Consider the following 18,985-nt stretch of genomic DNA (forward strand, 5'->3'; position numbering starts at 1 on the left):
GCCCCGTTGCGTTCACCGTCCGGTAAGCCCCGCCCCTGTCCGGTAAGCACCTCCCCCTGCACGACTCGGGGCGCTCTCGGAGCCCCGCGGGCCGGTCCCTGCTCTGTCCCGGTTCCCTGCACCCCTCGGCCTGCGGGACACGGCGAGGGTCCCTCCCCAGGCACCAAGCGCCAGGAAAGCCCCCGCGGGCTGGAGCAGCCGCTCCCCCAAGCACTGAGGAGACACGCGGGGTGGTCGCGCTGTCCCGGGCACGTTGCGGCCCATGCCAATGGCAACCGTGTGCGGGGCTCGCGGGAATGGCCCCGCTCAGTGAGGAGGCGCGGCGGGACCTTGGCTCTGCGGCGGCGGCGGCAGCCGCGGCCCCTGAGCGAGGGAGAGCCCGGGCTGCGCCGGCCCGTCCCGGGGAGGCCCTGCCGGGACGCCGCGGCCAAGCTCTGCCCCGCGCGGTGACGTCAGCACCTCCGCCGCGTGGCGTCACGACACTGTGACGTCACCGAACGTCCCCGTCCCCGCCGGGTCCCCGCTGACCGAGCGTTCCGGCCGGGCCGGTGTTTCCGGGGAAGGACTCGCTGGCGCTTCCGGCGCGGGTGGAGGAAGTGACGGCGGGTTTGTTGACAGCGGAGGCTGCGGCGGGGGGAGCGGGCCCGAGCAGGACGCGGACCCCGGCCCGCCCCGGGGAGCCGGGACCAGCCGGGACCAGTCCCCCATGGCGCCAGGTGAGTACCGGTGCCCCCCTCCCCAGCCCGACCCGGGCAACAGGCCTGCCCGCCCGGGCGGGGGGAGGAACGGCCGCCCCCGGCAGTGCCGTACAGTGCCCCCGGCGCAGCCCCCATCCCCTCCCCGGGGCCGCCGGGAGCAGCCGGGCCCCGCCGGGCAGCGCTCCGGCCCGCGGCTGCAGGTCCGGCGCTGCACGGCGAGGTGACCTCTGAGTGCCTCGGGGACGGGGGAGGGCTCGGGTCCGGGGCCAGCGCTGCCCGCGGGGTTCACAGACACCATCACGGGCTGATGGAGCCCCAGCGCCCAGAGAGCCATGACAGGGACTCCGGGTAGGGTTCTTGGGCAGGTGACCTATGGAATGAAAATCCGTGATGTAATTTAATTCAGTGAGCTGAAGGAACATCTTTACTGCAGGCAGGTAAAGATCAACGCATTCCCCGGCGAGTGAGAGCCGTCTCATTTAGGATGTCAGCCTGGCTGCCTGACAAGTCTGGGAGTCGCAGGCTTTGCTGGGACAGAGGAGAGTTCCATCTTCTCCTCCTTCACTTTCCCTAGTGTCAGAACGGATGGTGTTTCCCCACAGAGGCAGCGATGACCCATCAATTAATGAATCACAGTGATTTACAGCTGCAGGATGCCAGCTAAAGTGACAGTGCAGTTTCCCTTCAGAGCATAACCTGTGCCAAACTCTGCATTTACATTACATTTGTAATTCTGAAGTCGCTGTAATCAGCTCATGTCAGTGCATATTGTTTGCCCTCTCCTTGGATGAGTCCCTGATGCTGGAACAGTCAGCTTTGCCAACCATTTTTGTAGCAACAGCGTAAACGTTGTGTGGCTGGCGTGGAGCCACGGTGAGTCAGGCTAGGCTTGGCTTGGCTCCGGGCACTGCCTGAAGAGAGGCTGCGAGAGATGATGGGTCTGAAGTCCAAGGGAGAGGAAATTGGCACTGGCAGCCCCAGGAGAGTCCCCAGCCTCACATACCAGTGCAGCAGGGAATGCTGTAACAGTGCAGATGCAGCCTGGAAAGAAGCAATATTTGCAAAGAGCCTGGGGGGTGCTGGATGCTGAGGAGGGGGTGAGTAGAGCTGCCTGTACTGCTCCTGGTTTTGGGTCCGTGGATGGCAGGAGGGTGCTGTTACTGCACAGACAGGGCTGTGTGCCATGGGAAGGGCTTTTGTGTGCCTGCTCCCAAGGCTCTGAGGAGCCTTTGTGCACTAAGATGGAAGCAAACCTGTCAAAGAAATAAATTGGAAAAACTACTGGCAACTGAAGTTCCGGTCACTTTTCAGTTCTTGCTCTTGAATTTTCAGCGTTTTTCATGCATCTTTCTTTAACTCTACCAAAATCCACGTGGCACCAGGAAGCCCACTGCTGGAAAAGCACTGGTGGCAGTCACTAGGCAGCTTCATCCTGTGTGAAGCTTCCTGAGCAGAACAGTTAGACAAATGTTAATGTTTTCCAGCCTCTCCAGTTATTTTCTTTTTGTCACACATGGAGGTTATGACTAGAGACAGTATTGATCAGGGCAGCTATTGGCACTTTTACTTCCCTCTCTGCTGCTGAGGTGTCATGTCTTCAGTCTAAGGAGGGAGAGGCCAGCTTGTGTTGTTTCCTCGAGAAAAGGTCACAGCAGCTGCTCAGATATGTGTAATAAATCAGGAGGATGAAAGCTTTTTTTTGGTCTTATTTCAGTGAGACAGCTGAACCATTCTTGATACTAAACTTCTGCATGGGATTGTGTTGGTGGATCACGGGGAGCTCAGAAGTTAAAGGGCAGCTGATTTCTTCAGGGCTGAGATCAACCAGCTGCATTGTGCTGGCCTCAGCAGAGGGGGAGCAGAGCCACAGGAAGGCAGTCCTTGCCCTCTGGTGCTCTGAGCTGCTTGGCCAAGTCCCAAGCACTGGCCTTTTCCAGCTGCACGTGACAATAGGTTGTCAATGGGAATTTGTTTTCGAGTTCTCTGGCCGTCGGTAGTAAACAGTGGAAGAACACTGGCTGCAGGGACCTCCTGTCTGGTGGCACAGGGGAACTGGTAGGGACAGCAGAACACGCTTCCCAGATCTTCCTGCTGATCTTGCCTTTCTGGAAAGATTCTCTCCAGCAAGCTTCAGGCAAAATCTGCAAGAGGGACTTGTTCTGTTCTGGAGGTGAGGCCAATTCATCTCCACAGCAGACACAGGACAGCTTCCTCCCATCTGCATTCCCTTTGCCAGGACCTCCCAGCCAGGGAGACAACACTGTGCACTCTGTGGCACATTTCAGCCTTGACTTCTCACCTTATTTAACCCCAAAGTTAAGAACTGTGGATTGTGGAGCTCCTCCTTTATCAAAGTTGAAAACTCTCCATTTTTGTTGATTGGACCTCATGCCCCTTAATGGAGCTATTGTGGTGCTATTGAAAAGTCTCAGTTTTATGTTCTTGTGACCCCCTGTCAGCACTCAGTGACCAAAAGAGCAAGTTCCACCCTTAACACCATGATTGGAGAGATTTTAAAGTATAATTTTACAATTGTTGAAGTTTTGGGGGTTTTTGCCTCAGCATTTACCTTTTAGAGTGATTAAGCTGAGGAATGGAAGTTAAACTCTTCTGTCTTGTACTGATCCCACAGGAATGAAGGAAAGAGAGCAGCAGAGGCTTTAGAGAAGCAGAGAGCTGGTGACACACAAGTGTCCTGCTATGTGCAGCTGCAGGATAAAGATCAGAAACAGAATATGGTTCAGGACATTTTGCAACAACTTCTCCAGCAATGGCTGCTCAGCTGTGGTGCAGAGAATAACAGCTACCTCCACAGCATCAGTGTTTGCAGGGCCAGCAGGGCCAGACTTTTGATTAGACGTAGGTTTTATATCAAAAATAAACATTCAACACAATTTTTTGTGTCTGTGGAAATATTTAGAAAAGTTTAGGTTTGCTTGTAATGTGATTTGACCCTTTGAAATGTCACTGCTGGTCTTCAAGCTAGCTTCTCTGACAGGTCCCTTGGGGCTCCACTGAGCAAGTCTTGATACCAGAGCAGCCAGGTCATTTCAAGTCTGAAAACAGAAATAGCTTCCCCCAGTTGTGTGCCTCACCCATCCTTTATCCTGTTCTAAAAATGAAGAAGGGCAAAAGCACTTTGCCTTTTTCCAGTTTAGTCACTCTTTGTGACATTTTTGGGGTGGTGAGGGTGAGCTGGATGTACAGTTGTCCAGCACAGTCACAATCCTTGCCTTTGCACTCAGGGGGATCCCAGACCAGTCTGTGTTTCCCTCTGGCTTCTGATCCACCTCACACTCTAGCTCAAGGACTTGCATGAAGTTTCTGGCTTGGCACTACAGAGAAACACTGAACTTGAAAATGAAACTTGACTTGGAATGTTGGCAAAGAGAATGACAGGCAGGAGATACAGGGCCACAGATCCCACCAGTGCCTTACAAAGGATTATGCTAACAGTAAATGTTCTGCTGGTTTATCCAACCCACCCTGAAGGAAACCAAGCAACGTGGCTTCTACCACTTCCCTTTCCGAGGGCCTTTGTCAGCCAGATAACCCTGCAATGAGGAAACATTTTGCTGTGTAGCCTCATTTCCAAACACATCACACTAACTCATTCCCACAGTATCCCCTTGGAGTGGGAATATCAAGGAATTAAGGGCACACTGCCAGAGGGCCCAAACTGCTGCAGGCCCTTTTGAGGTCAGCCAGTGATGAGCTGTAAATACAACATCCTTCTGCTGTGACAGCTTTGTGGGACACTTGCAGTTGTGCCTTTCTCAATGCATCTTTTTTCCCTTCTCTGCTTACAGCTATCCTGATGGCCCCATAAATTCATCCCAGGACTTCATTTGAGGGAAGGATCTCCTGCATCAAACGCTTCCTTGTGCTCTTCCCCTTCCCATAATTTCCCTCAAGATGGCATCTGACAGTCCTGAGTCTCTGATGACCTTGTGCACTGATTACTGCCTTCGCAACCTGGAGGGGACTCTCTGCTACCTCCTGGACAACGAAACGCTGCGGCTCCACCCCGACATCTTCCTGCCCAGCGAGATCTGTGACAAGCTTGTCAATGAGTATGTGCCAGGCCTGGTTTGGGAGGAGCTGGCAGCTCAGAGAAGGGGGGTTTAGTTCTCCAGTTGATCATATGGGCAAATAAGGGTTTGCACGAACTTCAGAAGGAAGTGTTCCCTTTTGTACTGCTGCCATTCTGATTTCTGTGGTAGTCACCTTCCCAAGTTAGTCAGAGCTCAACGTGATGCTGTAAAAAGGGAAATGAAAAGAGTAAACCCAGAGTGAAACAGTCGCTGCTTCTTCCTAGAATGTCAGTGAGCAACAAAGAAGCTTTCCCATTTCCTATCACTGGAGCATTACAACACTCTGTCCAAGCAGAGAAATAAGAGTGCAAAGTGCTAACAGATGTTAAATTTTAAGGCTGCTGCTCCCATAGTTTTACAAAGCAACTTGTTTCCAGGGATTTATGTAATTTGGCTGTCATAGTCTCTTTTGGCTGAACTTGTGCTCACAAAGTCTGGCAGAGAATTCTGGCCAGCTAATTTTCTGAAAAATGGGGGGAAAAAATCAAATTACTAAGTTTAAACAGCTAGGGAAAAAAATTCCTGGAGTCTGTGCTTGCCGGAATCCAGTTTGCTCACACATGCTGAGTCCTGCACAAATCTTTGCCCAAGATTTTCCTAGGGATCATTGGTTCTGTGCCAGAAGAGGTGGGTGAGCTGCTTTGCCCCAAAGGCTGATCTGGGTGATACTGGGAGGGGGTGGGTTGGTGTGTGCTCACAACTCTGTCACACTTCCTTGTCACCAGTGCAGGTTCCAGAGCTGTGGCTGAGCCTGCGCTGTGCTAACACCATTGCCCTACACAGGTACGTGGAGCTGGTGAAGACAGACAGCATCTTTGAACCCCATGAGAGCTTCTTCACCCTCTTCTCAGACCCACGGAGCACCAGGCTAGCTCGGATCCACCTGCGGGAGCACATTGTGCAGGACCAGGACCTGGAGGCCATCAGGAAGCAGGTGGGGCTGCACAGCTGCCACATCACATAGCAGCATTGCACAGGCACCAACTGGATTTCCAGACACCCAGGGATTCCCAAGGCTCCATCCTTTGCTGTCCAAGCCTTCTTTGGACTAACCTCAGCTTCTCCCAGAGCCACTCTTGGGAATGGCATAGGACACTGGTCAAGTTGGGTGATACATGGTTTCAGGCTGTCTCAGTGGGGCAAACAGGGTGGGCACTTTACCTCTGAAATATCTCTAACCTTGATTTCCCTTTTTTCAGGATCTTATTGAGCTCTACCTGACTAACTGTGAGAAGCTGACAGCCAAGAGCCTGCAAACCTTGGTGAGCTTCAGCCACACACTGATCTCCCTGAGCCTCTTTGGCTGCAGCAATATCTTCTACGAGGAGGAGAACCCCGGGGGCTGCGAGGACGACTGCCTGGTGAACCCCACTCGCCAGGTCTTGGTCAAGGACTTCACTTTTGAGGGCTTCAGCCGCCTGCGCATCCTGAACCTGGGCCGGCTGATCGAGGGCGTGAACGTGGAGACGCTGCTGCGGCCCCTGGCCTCCCTCGCGGCGCTCGACCTCTCTGGGATCCAGCTCAATGATGTGGCTTTCCTCACCCAGTGGAAGGACAGTCTGGTTTCCTTAGTGCTTTACAACATGGACCTTTCAGAGGAGCACATCCAAGTGATTGCACAGCTTCGCAAGCTCAGGTCAGCAGATCTGTTCTTCCTTCTTTATCCTTCTCTAGCTGATAGGGAAAGGTCTTTCAGGAATGGTCTTCTTGCAGATCTGTTCTTTCTTCTTTATCCTTCTCCAGCTGATAGGGAAAGGTCTTTTAGGAATGGTCTTCTTGCAGATCTGTTCTTCCTTCTTTATCCTTGTCTAGCTCATAGGGAAAAGTCTTTCAGGAATGGTCTTCTTGCAGATCTGTTCTTCCATCTTTATCCTTGTCTAGCTCATAGGGAAAAGTCTTTCAGGAATGGTCTTCTTGCAGATCTGTTCTTCCTTCTTTATCCTTGTCTAGCTCATAGGGAAAAGTCTTTCAGGAATGGTCTTCTTGCAGATCTGTTCTTCCTTCTTTATCCTTCTCCAGCTGAGAGGGAAAGGTCTTTCAGGAATGGCCTTCTTGCCTGCTATCAGAGAGGCACTCACTGCTGGGTTCAGCTTATAAACCTTCCTGTGAACAGGCTCACTGATTGTACTCATCACTGTACATACCTGACATGTCTAAAGCCAGCCTGAATTTTGCTTGTAAGAAGACACCACTTAGCAGAAACTTCCCATTGGAAAAACAAAACCCAACATATATATCACCCCATCACCGTGACCCCATCACCCCCACTTGGTGTGCAACAGGTAGAAGACACTTTTGTGAGTGACATGTTTGCTCCAGTCTTCAGTATGAGCCTGCAAAGTCTCTCTGTCCTGTAAGGAACCCCTCCTGCACACAGTCTGGTCAGGTTATCCCACCACTCCCTTAGCAGCAAGATTCCCTCAAAGCTTAAGCATTTAAATACCTGAAAGAAATCAAGATAATGTAATAGCCTGGGGTGGAAAAAATATAAGATGGGCGAAGCAGACAAAAACCTGTGCAACTTAATTTGTGGGATGAGGCAAGATACGTTTCTGGGGGTGCACAGATCTTCTGGTGCATCTAAATCTCCAGGTAGAAATGCTCAGGTGGCTGCTGTGATGGAGGTTGGAAAAGGCAGTTTCTGAGCCTGGAGCAATTTCCTTTGTGATGTGTGGCTAGATGACTCACTGTGGTCCATTCCAAGTATTCCTCTACCAAATACCTGTGTGCTTTGGTTAGACACAGGGCCAGCTGCTGCTGCCACAACCTACAGAACCACATTCCTGTATCTTGGGAAGGAAATAATGATAAATAATAATCACACTTGGCTCTGGCAGGGAGGCAGAAGCCCCAGCTAATGCTTTCCAGGCTGTGAGATGCTCTCTGTCACTTGCAGGCACCTGGATATCTCTCGAGACCACCTGTCCAGTTACTACAAGTTCAAGCTGACCCGGCGGGTTCTCAACTTGTTTGTGGAGAACCTGGTGAACCTCACTTCACTCGACATCTCAGGGCACACCATGCTGGAGAACTGCACTATCCCCAGCATGGAGGAGAAGATGGGCCAGACAAGGTAAGGGAACAGCAGTTCCTGAGGTCTGCTTGGATGGATAGATCAGTCAAAGATGAATTAAGAACAATTCTCTCTTCTGAGTTCTCAAATTCTGTAGGTCTAATCAGTACTAAAAAGTAGGATTCAACTCTTGCCAGGTTCCCCTGACAGTAGAGACTGGTGTGCGAATCAGCTGTGATTGCTGTATGCAACACATGCAAGGACTTGTAAGAGTAATAAAGAATTCATCCCATCTGCCTGCCATGCATATTTGAAGTATTTCAGTTCTTTTCCCCACACACACATTCTCCCAGGGATCTTCTGCTGAATTTTTTTCCTGAAAAGACTCCAAAGCCCTTTACACATTTCCTACACAGAATACTCTTACTCTTGTGGAAATCCAGGCTTTTCTGACAGAACATTTACACACTGAGTCAATACATCAGCACTCATAGGAGGGCTGTGTGTTTTAGGACCTTGGAATCTAAAGGTCTGTTTCAGATTTGACCTGAATACTGGGCAGATCAACCCTTGGAAACTCTGGTGCCCCTCAGCAGAGGCACACCTAGAGGTCTGGTTTTCCACATCAGCCAAGAGCTCTGCCCTCCTATTAAGCCCTTGCTGAACAGAATCAAAAAAGTGAGACAGTAATGGCTCCTTTTCACCAGAGCTGGTGAAAATGCACTGGCTTTTGGTCAACAAGAAATATGGCAGCCAAAACAATGTTCTTGCATGTTAACAGAAGCAGACTTAGCACATCTATCACATTACAAATACATTGGATGAGTGAAATCCACGGCCCTTTAAGAGGAAATTTTCACCCCAACTAATGAACTTCCAGGACAGATTTTACCTGGGAAAGTTGCATCCTGTCTGCAGTAATTCTTTCTGCTAGTCCCATTCAGCATGTTCACCTTTCACTCAGGATCACCTAGGATGAATATTTAGAGTTATGTTCACAAGCAGCTGCCTGGTATAAAATGAAGTGTAGCTTTTACCACTCTGGGTATGGAGCAGTACAGAGTGAATGGAGGTCTGGCAGCCATCTCTGTGGCAGGAAACCTGAAGAAACATGGTACCAACATGAGCAATCTCTTGTGTTTTCACCCCAGCATTGAGCCAGCAAAGAGCAGCATTGCTCCCTTCCGGGGCCTGAAACGACCACTGCAGTTCTTGGGCCTCTTTGAAACATCCCTCTGCCGCCTGACCCATATTCCAGCCTACAAGGTAAGGAGGCTGCAGGAATATTGGCAGTGGGAACTTGTTAGAAGTTGAAAGAATATGAGAACCCTGGCTGCCAGTAGAGTGGAGTTCTTTGGGTCTTGGGTGTGACAGCTGAGCTCTGACCTTTCAATAACTACTTCATAATGCAAGAAAACTGCCAGAAAGCAAGACCTGTACCCCACAAAGTTTTTATATAGATTGAAAAACATTGGAGAAAAACATGGAGAAATCATCCTTCCTGGAGGATGTCTGTGACTACAGAGAAGGATTTAAGACAGTAGGAGTCCAACTTTTGAATAGCACCCTCCTGCCCCAAAGGTGCCCTTTCTCATCCCTCTGGACTGAAAAGTGACTCAACCTTTTTCTGATCCTGGGCTGAATCTACTCTCAGGGCAGAGGGAAGGTATACCCTTTGACGTTCCAGAGTTTCCTTCTCAGGTTGCTTTTCCTCTTTCATCATTTCTCCCCTGACTCTTTTTGCTCTTCCACACCAGGTGAGTGGAGACAAGAACGAAGAGCAAGTCCTGAATGCCATCGAGGCTTACACCGAGCACCGGCCGGAAATCACCTCCCGGGCCATCAACCTGCTTTTCGACATTGCCCGCATCGAGCGCTGCAGCCAGCTGCTGAGAGCCCTCCAGGTAAGCCTTGGCCTCACCCTGGAAAGGGGAATTTTGCACTCCCAGTCTTTTTTTCCAGAGGAAGTTCCAGTAGTGCAGTGGAACTGGGTGTCTTCATTTCCTAAGCACATTCCTGCAATGCCTGGGCCACGCTTTCATTGCGGGCTTCTGACATCACTCCAAGAATCAGCAGCAAGTCTGTGGCACTGAAGCTCTGTGTTGCTTCTCTGCAGCTGGTGATCACAGCCCTCAAGTGCCACAAGGATGACAAGAACATCCAGGTGACGGGCAGCGCCGCGCTGTTCTACCTGACCAACTCCGAGTACCGCATGGAGCAGAGCGTGAAGCTGCGACGCCAGGTCATCCAGGTGGTGCTCAATGGCATGGAGTCCTACCAGGAGGTCACAGTAAGAGCAGCCCAGGCACCTTTGGTTCCCATAGTCCTCTTTCCCTGTATCAATTCTTTAGCCTGGTGACAGCATTTGGGTTTCCTCTGCCTGCAGGGAGTTAAACAGAAGTTACTGCCTGCCCAGGGCTGCTCCTGGTCTCCTTTTTATCCATGAACAGTGGTCAAAGCGTGTGTGTGACACTCAGATACCTGGTACTGGCTGTGGGGTGAAAGTGTTGTGGGTAAAGGGCACGTTGAGTCAACAGAAAGAAACATCTCAAATATCTGTACTGGAAGTCAGCTGTGTAGAGAGCTAATAGGCAGTGAGGAACTGGCTTGGAAAGCAATGGGCCCTGGATAATTGGGTGGCCTTGTGAGACTGGAGTGACAGTCATGGAGCATGGCTGAAGCACAGCACGAGATTAGAGGGTAAGAGAAATCTCAGCAGTTGTAGTCAGGCAAGAAGATGCTTTGAGTACCAAGCAGCAAGGAAACACGAGATGGTGGGGTCTGTGCTTTTGTAGCCACTTGGCCCAGTGTTTGCTTCCTTTTGGCCCAGGTGCAGCGGAACTGCTGCCTGACACTGTGTAACTTCAGCATTCCCGAGGAGCTGGAGTTCCAGTACCGCCGAGTGAACGAGCTGCTGCTCAACATCCTCAACCAGAGCCGGCAGGACGAGTCCATCCAGCGCATCGCTGTGCACCTCTGCAACGCCCTGGTCTGCCAGGTGGACAACGACCACAAAGAAGCTGTGGGCAAGATGGGGTTTGTCATGGTTGGTATGGTCCCAAGGTGTCTATTTATCCATAACCTAGGACAATTCCCTTACAGCTGCCCATCAAATGCCTCCTGCCATGATCCAATCTTGCAATATCACAGAAGGGAACCAGTGTCCCAGCAATGCTGAGCTCTCCTGGAACCCACCCTTCACTTGCTTAGCAGCATTGGAGGTTGTGATCTCAGAGACAGGCTGGTGTGAGGGCAGGAAGGCACTCTAACATAACACCTGACCTCACCACATCAGGTTATTCCTAGATCTGGGACCACGTTGTGACTGTCTCCTTCTGCTTCTCCCCAAGTTTGCATCAATTTCCCAAATCAACCAATATCCCTCACTTTTTCCAAGAACTGCAAGGGCTGTTGCTTTGGTGCAGTTATGGTGCATCCCAGACCTTGTCATACAGCTCAAAACTGACTCAACTACAAACTCAACAGCTCAGGGACTGGGGCATATTTCAGCTCTGTGAATACTTACAGCTTGGAACAGGACTCAGTCCCACTGGGTTGGAGAAAGATATATCACGTAGGTTCTCTGCAAAAGATCAAAATTGGCCATAACTGCTGTGATACTGCAGGGCTGGTTAAGTTTTAGGTCCATGATTTTTGAACTGTTTCTCATTCTTCCTCTTTCTTTGCCCACAGACAATGCTAAAGTTGATTCAGAAGAAGTTGGCTGATAAAACGGTGAGTGTTTCTCAAAGAAAAACACATACATAGAGTATTTTCTCTTCAGTCTGACTTAGGCATGGAAATCAGCCCAGAGTGCCAGCTCAGCTTCTCTAACAAACACAAGACATCTCAGGTGATGCTGCAGAATTTCTTGTTCCAGGGCGAGGGCAGGGGAATGTGACAGAGAGGCAAAAATATTAAACAAATAACTCACTTACTGTCAAGTTGAAAGTGAACAACAAGGTTTTCTTACCTCTGAAGTCATCTAGGGTGATGCCAGAGAGGAAACAGGTGATTGCTTTGCACCAGGCTCCTGCATTAGCAAAGCTCTGATTCTGTCCTTTTCCCTATAGTGTGATCAGGTGATGGAGTTCTCCTGGAGTGCCCTCTGGAACATCACTGATGAGACCCCAGATAACTGTGAGATGTTCCTTAACTACAGTGGCATGAAACTGTTCTTGGAGTGCTTGAAAGTAAGTGTCTGATTGTCTCTGGAGAGATGCTGACAGGAGCAGTGGAGATGCAGGTGCCTGGGCAGGATCCCTGGCTCTGCTCCTCTCCAAGCATTACTACACTTCACAAACAAGAAAGAAAAAGCTTGTGTAAGTTCTTCTTTCTCACATCACTCCACCCAGCCAGTAGAACAGAGAATCTTACAATGAACACATCTTCCCCTTTGCCCATCTTTGCTCAGTCCCCTCAAGCAGAGCAGCAGTGAACAGTGGGCCTGGTTTTGATCCTCCCTTTTCACACATACCTTCAGCACCATTTGGCACCTGCCAAGGGGCCATTGCTGACTACCCAAAAATACTGAGCTTTTCTAGATGTGCTGTACAGCCTTTTCCCAGGATTGCTTGTTCTCAGCATCACCAGAGTCCTACCTGTGTATAATCCTGTTCCTTGCCTGGCCAGGAGTTCCCAGAGAAGCAGGAGCTGCACCGTAACATGCTGGGCCTCCTGGGCAATGTGGCAGAGGTGAAGGAGCTCCGCCCGCAGCTCATGACCTCCCAGTTCATCAGTGTGTTCAGGTGAGTGCCTGGCTGGTCACCAGCTGGGCTCTGATCTCCTCCTGAACCACCTGGAGACTTGTGAATCTTTACTGCATCAGCAGCTCAAAGTGATCTCTTCTCTCTTGGCAGCAACCTGCTGGAGAGCAAAGCTGATGGGATTGAGGTGTCATATAATGCCTGTGGAGTGCTCTCCCATATCATGTTTGATGGTTTAGAGGCCTGGGGGATCTGTGAGCCTCACAGAGAAGAAGTTGTGAAGAGGATGTGGGCAGCCATCCAGAGCTGGGATATCAACTCCAGGAGAAATATCAATTACAGGTGAGCAGTGGAAGAGATTGGCCCACTCACATGGGAGACAGGATTGTCATAAGAAGGAAACACCAACAGAGAGAAAGGAAGAGAGAGAGCCTGGCATGGAGGCTTGTTCGGAGTGAAGGAGAAACGTCTTTCTTTAGTGAGGGCTTTACATCTTCCTTTGAAACATGTTACATAAGATGCTGAAATTAGACACCTTACCTGACAATTCCTATGGGAAAAGTTTGGCAGCCCAGCAGAATTTCTCCTGCAAGTTTCTGCTGAAATTGAGTAGTTCAGGAAAACCATGGTGTGTCTGGGACTGCCTAAGCATTTTCCTCTGATACTGTTGTCCTTTGCAATCTGTCCTTTTAAGTCTGTTTGCTTCCCAAAGCCACATGCTTTCACTCTTCTCCGGGGCACAGGTACCAGAAATCCCTTCAGAGTTTAATACAACTGCTGGAATCCTCTAAACACCTTCCTGTAAGAGGCTATCAGGTACTCAGAATTCCCTTATTGGCTTGGCAGGGATCCAGAACTGGCATTCCAGTGCCTGTTTACACTATGGACAGTAAAGTATAGTTGTCAGAAGAAGCACAGGAACCCTTGCACGTGTGCAGTCAGCTTTGCCTGGGTATAGTTTGGCTTTGTCCCTCCTCAAACTAATCAGTGCTGCTGGATTTCAGCTCTGGTGAGGAAATGCCTAATGGAGGATGGAAATCAATCTCTGGGCTCACTTGCCTTTGTTGCAGCTATTTCTCTGAGCACTGTGTTTGTGCTGAAGTGGTGGGGGCTGTAATCCTGCCAGCACTGCCCTGGGACACTGACTTAGCTTTGGTGCCAGAATCTTTGAAATGCCAATGGATTTACTGCTGTGGTATCTATGAGCAGATCACTTGCTGTATTGCTGTGAGTGGCAAAAGTGTTGAAAGAAGAAGCTCTTGGATTTTTAACAACTTTTATAATATATCTGTGCAGGTCATTTGAACCAATCCTTCGACTTCTTCCACAAGGGATCTCCCCAGTCAGCCAGCACTGGGCCACCTGGGCACTCTATAACCTGGTCTCTGTCTACCGTAAGTTCTCTTTTTGGAATCATATTCCCTGCACTGTAGAAGTTGAGGGGGTGAACCTGAGGCTGTCAGCAGAAGAGGTCTTGCAAGATAAACTATGTAGGTAGAGAAAACCTTTGAATCATGCAGGGATGCATGCACAGCCAAATAAAGCTAATTAGACCTTGTGTGTAGGAAATTCCTTCACTGTTTTGATCCTTCTCCTTCCCCTCCTGCCAATCTTTGTACACTGATGTGAGGGTTCACAAGGACCTGATTTATTCTTTTCTCTGTAGCTGACAAGTACTGCCCACTGCTGATCAAAGAAGGTGGGATCCCTCTCCTGAAGGACATGATTAAAATGGCCTCAGCACGACAAGAGACCAAGGAAATGGCCCGGTAGGACGCCAGTGCACATCACAAACTCCCAGTTTAGCCTTAGTTGAGTTTTTAATTCTTCCACTAAAGTGAGGCTACCAAAGCAAGGCCTGTAGTGATCTGTACAAGAGGTATGAATTGATAGAGGAGAAGCAGAGAAAAAGAGGCTGAAAACAGAATACTAGAGATATTTATAGGTGGGCAGTACACACAGATCATTACCAAGCAGCTGGGTTGTAGATTGGCTTTTTGAGCAAGGGAGACACATGGCTAATTGCAGTTCTTAGGCCAGTGGTCTCCAGTTATCACTTTTCCCTGTACTTGGGTGAGCTGCCTGTCTTCAGAATCATACTGGCCTGTCACTGATCTGCCAACTGCACAGTTAAAATGAGAGCATTCTTCAGAAGGTAGAGTCCATCACCCTTGCTATACATGCATTTTTCACACTTGCAATGACACCTTTCTTTAGAGTCATCCTTTCAGAGTTGTAAAAACCAGCTGCAGTTGCTGATCATTGGCAAAGTGAGAGCTGTAATTTCATACCTGCAAGATGAATAGAAGAGAGGGGTAGAGATCTGGGAATACATACCTGGGCAGCAGGTGTTCCCATAGCTGAGGGTTCCTAAATTCTGGAGGGCACTGGAGCCTGCAGAAGACAGTCACAGTTATACACAGTGTGTGGGATGGGACAGGTGACAGCACAGTGAAGGACAAACATTTGTATTAATGTATTTCCTGGTGGGATTTAAAGGCATCTGAGGTTTTGGGTGTGGGGGTAATGAATGAATGGTCGCAGGTGGTCCTGGATATGCACTACCATAATTTGACATTCCAAATTGGAAGTTGCTTTTGTGGAGTTTGCTGGTTTTGACACAGTTTGTGTCTCAGATACAAACAGGACACTGTTAACACAGAAATCAACTCTGGGACAGTTCTTACCTTATGTCCCACAGCTGAGGTGCAATAAGCTTTAAACTAAACACTCTCTCCTTGTCCTTGTTTTATCCATAGGAAAGTTATAGAGCACTGCAGTAACTTTAAGGAGGAGAACATGGACACTTCCAGATAGAGGCACTCACCCACTGCCTCTTGCCAGCACTGTATCCAGCTTCTCTCTAACTCACTGTACATAGGGAGGACTCTTTCTTACCAACTCGCCCGTTGGAAGGAAACTTTATGTGTGTGTGTGAGACCCTCAGTAGATGAAGGTGAATAGGGGAGGGGGGAGGGACTTTTTGCACAACAAAATGCTTTCCTTAACTTAGTGGACTTTTTTGTTATGAAGTTTCAGGTTGAAGTTCTGTGTGTATGATTTCTGTATAAAAAGAAAACAAAAAACAAAGACAATTACATTATGTATCCTTTAACCATTTATTTTAGACCACACAGAGAGCCTCAAATGACCATGAGCTTGAACACCTAGTTGTGTGATCACTAGTGTGACGTTTATTTCCCACTTTTTAGAAAATTCCCTTTTGCTGTACTGCATGAGGTCCTGTGATGTCTGCAAGAACACCAGTCCTGAATCAGCACTGGCTGCTCAGTGGGGCAGTGATGAGTTATTTATTTGGTTAGAGAGGTTGGGGAACACAATACCAGACAGATAAACCAAAAGAACTTTTTAAAAAAGAAGTTTTAGTGAGACTTAGAAATGGAGAAACTAGGGAAGGCTTTTCAAGCTAATTCACTCCCTTAAGGGCTTTTTAATAGAAGACTCACATTAATGGATGCATTGCTAATTCTGTGTGGGTCATTTGGAAGTAAGACTTCCCCAATAAAGTCAAGAGGTCTGTTTTGTCCCCATTGGCAGTACAGTGGGATCTGCCAGCCCAGCCAGCCTCAGAAGGTCAGGAATGATCAGCAGAACCAGTTATACCTTCTTGGCTCGAAGGGAGCCTGTGCAACAAGGCACAAGGTTTGTTCACAAAGGGCTACACATCTTCATTCTAGTCCTTCCTCACTTTTTTAGTAGTGTTCTGTTTTGTAGGGAAGGGCTACAAAGCCAGAGTATTTCCCTCTGCATACTATACTCTGCTAGGCCCTAGCCCTGAGCAGCTGTACCCCCTTGGGCAAGTCCCAGGAGGGGACTGGAGCTGTTCTGCCCTTCCTCAGTCTGTGTCATCACAAGCTGTGCTCAGTAGCATCCTAATCGCCCTTCCCAGGAAGCTCACTGCAGCACAGCTGCTGGAATTGGAGGTGGGGAGTCTCCAGACACCCTTTGAAGGGCAGTCCCAGGAAATAGCACCTTTTGTTCCACCCCAACATTTTCCCCCTACCCTCAGAGGCAGAAGGCTCTATTGCTATTGACTCCCAGAAGCACTTACCAGTGCAGTCCCAGTCCCAGTCTGTGAGACACAGGTGAGAGGAGAGTCCCACTGATCTGGTCTTCCCCTGTGACACTCCAGACCTATAATGGTTCAAAAGAAGCTGAAGGCCAAGCTTTGCCTCACAGCCAGGCACTCAACAGCACAGCTGTCCATATCACAGCCCACTGCTCAACACAGTTCTTTGACAAATCTTGCCTTAGAAGGGACTCAGAAAAGATGTTGTGCCTGGTAGAAGGAAGATGAGCCCATGGCCATGCAGGCTGGCACATTTCAGGCCTCAGAGCACAGTAACTCGCTGCTCTCTTCCCTTGTACACTTTGCTCTCAGATTTGAGTCGCTGCTATGAGGCTCTGCTAATGCTCAGAGTTCATGTTGTCCTCGTGAGCACGTTAGAGATGGATCCTTGATCCACAAACTGACACTTTAACTGACAGAACACAACTGCCTGGAGAGGTTTACTTTTACTGCCAATACGGTGTTATTCATTGTCTATTTTTTTTTTCTTTTTAACCATACGTCAATTTGTTTTGGTATTGTGAGATCTGTACTTTTTTCTTTTAAGTATTTTTCAAACTTATATATATTTTTGTGTCACTTTTAAATTGTTTTCATAAGATTGCAAAACTTGACAAATTATACTTTTTTTGCAGTCATTTGAAATGTATTTTTCTCTTATTCCTGTTTCCCAAGAATTTGTGTCCCTATGAGCTGATATCAAGATCTGTTTGCTGTGTAACATTTGCTAATCCTTCCTTCTATATGCAAAACTAAAGGGGGGCTGCAAATACAGCCTTGGTTGTTAGGGGAGTCAGGCTTTGCTCTTTAACTCCCCATTTAGTGCTGCTGTCCTTGGGAAGTTGTTTCACATGGCAGTAGCACCCACCACATCTGCTTCCTTTCCAAAGCCCATGTAGTGAAAGCTCCTGTCACTAAAATCTTGAACCAGCTGACAAAAAGCACTCAAGATTCTGGCCATGTTGGCAGGGTGGGAGTAGAGCAGAAGGGGACAGATGACAGATGGGAAGTATCAAAAAGCCTTGTCCCCAGAAAGCAGCTGCCACACGGGAGAGACAGTGGAGCTGGGGAACTCCCACCTCAGCTGGAGCAGATCCCAGCCTCTCACTGCAATCCAAGCCCAGCAGTTCAGCTCTACTCTAAGACTTTGGCACAACTACATCAAGGCTAATGGCAACCAGTGGCTTGGTTTTATCTGCCTTGAGACCCCAAAGGTTTGAGTTTTCCAAACCAGTGCTTCCACAAGTTGAGCAGTTTTCTGGAGTCTCACCTGCTACATCCCAAACTAACAAGATCCACACTGCATCAAAGCTGTTTCACACTGCAGAGGTAACCTCTGTTCTCACTGCTCACAGACCCTCAGCAAGCTGTACCTCCCAAACCAGGATAAAAAGATTTCAATTTCCCAGCAATAAGGAGATGAATGGAACCAGACCAGGCTGACAGAAAAGCTCAGCTTGCTGAAATCTGTCACCATTCCCAGGTGAAAGAGGGAACTCTTAACTGGGCAAGTGCAGAAAGCCTCACGTAAGATTTTGACTCAGGCCACCAACAAGGTAAATGCCTCAGGCAGCTCATGAAAAGGAATAACACCCCTGTTAGAGTAACATGAGCTTTGCCTACAAACTTCAGTGTCTTCAAGATTTTGTGAGCTGAAAAATAACATTTTCCCTTCAATAAGCATCAAAGAGTAAAAAGTGTCCTTTGAGCACCAGAGCACAATCCAACAGTTCTGAAACCAGTCTGGGCCTCAGTTTCCCTAACTGAAACAAAAGGAATAATGCAGGACCTGAAAAGGATTTAACTGGTGCCATAGATCCAGAGCTGAGGACAGAACAGGAGAGTTGCCTGCAGACATCACATCAATGTTCTGCAAAGGAAGGGAGGGCAAAGTGCAGATGTTTTTTGAAGGTTTAATGTAAAAGGGGAAGTTGGATACCCTGAAATGCTTGACTGCTCCAAGGATGCCTTTCAGGCCTTCCAGCTTTGCTGGATCAAAGGAACAAGCCAGGAAACTTCAGCTCCACACAAAATCATAGAGCCAGTGACCAACCCTGCTCAGGAAACCAGAATAGGGTTCTATTTTTCAAATGAAAATCCAGCTGTAGAGAAGTCCACAGCATGTAAGGATATTGCAGAGGGGCTCCTTGTGCTCAGTAGCTGTTGGCCCACTCAGACTCTTCGTGTTTTCACTACTGCATTTCCTTTAATATTCCAAAGCTTGGCAAGCAGAGCACGAACACGACTCAGTAGCTCCCTGCAGACACTGTGCCAACAAAGGAACCCTCTACCTGAACTGTGTGTGGTTTCCTTCCTGGCCCTTGTCAGTGACCCAGCAGTGCCAGGTGTCCATGTTCTCTGGAGCAGATAAGAGCAAATTGGTG

At 48.9% G+C, this 18,985-nt stretch overlaps 1 protein-coding gene across 1 annotated transcript; it reads left to right on the forward strand.

Annotated features, from left to right (window-relative positions):
* Positions 1-55: 55 nt before the first annotated feature.
* Positions 56-17,714, forward strand: ZER1 (zyg-11 related cell cycle regulator). Its single transcript, XM_054284152.1, has 16 exons — positions 56-716; positions 4,508-4,771; positions 5,576-5,726; positions 5,992-6,428; positions 7,689-7,865; positions 8,957-9,071; positions 9,563-9,709; positions 9,922-10,095; positions 10,636-10,851; positions 11,499-11,540; positions 11,879-11,998; positions 12,438-12,553; positions 12,665-12,853; positions 13,808-13,905; positions 14,178-14,280; positions 15,271-17,714. The coding sequence occupies exons 2-16, from the start codon at positions 4,614-4,616 to the stop codon at positions 15,326-15,328; spliced, it is 2,301 nt and encodes a 766-aa protein (XP_054140127.1). The 5' UTR covers positions 56-716; positions 4,508-4,613; the 3' UTR covers positions 15,329-17,714.
* The last annotated feature ends 1,271 nt before the right edge of the window (positions 17,715-18,985 follow it).

The sequence above is a fragment of the Melozone crissalis genome, unplaced genomic scaffold (genome assembly GCF_028551555.1).
Source record: "Melozone crissalis strain CALT ecotype California unplaced genomic scaffold, PUWL_Pcris_2 ptg000041l_1, whole genome shotgun sequence".
NCBI lineage: Eukaryota > Metazoa > Chordata > Aves > Passeriformes > Passerellidae > Melozone > Melozone crissalis.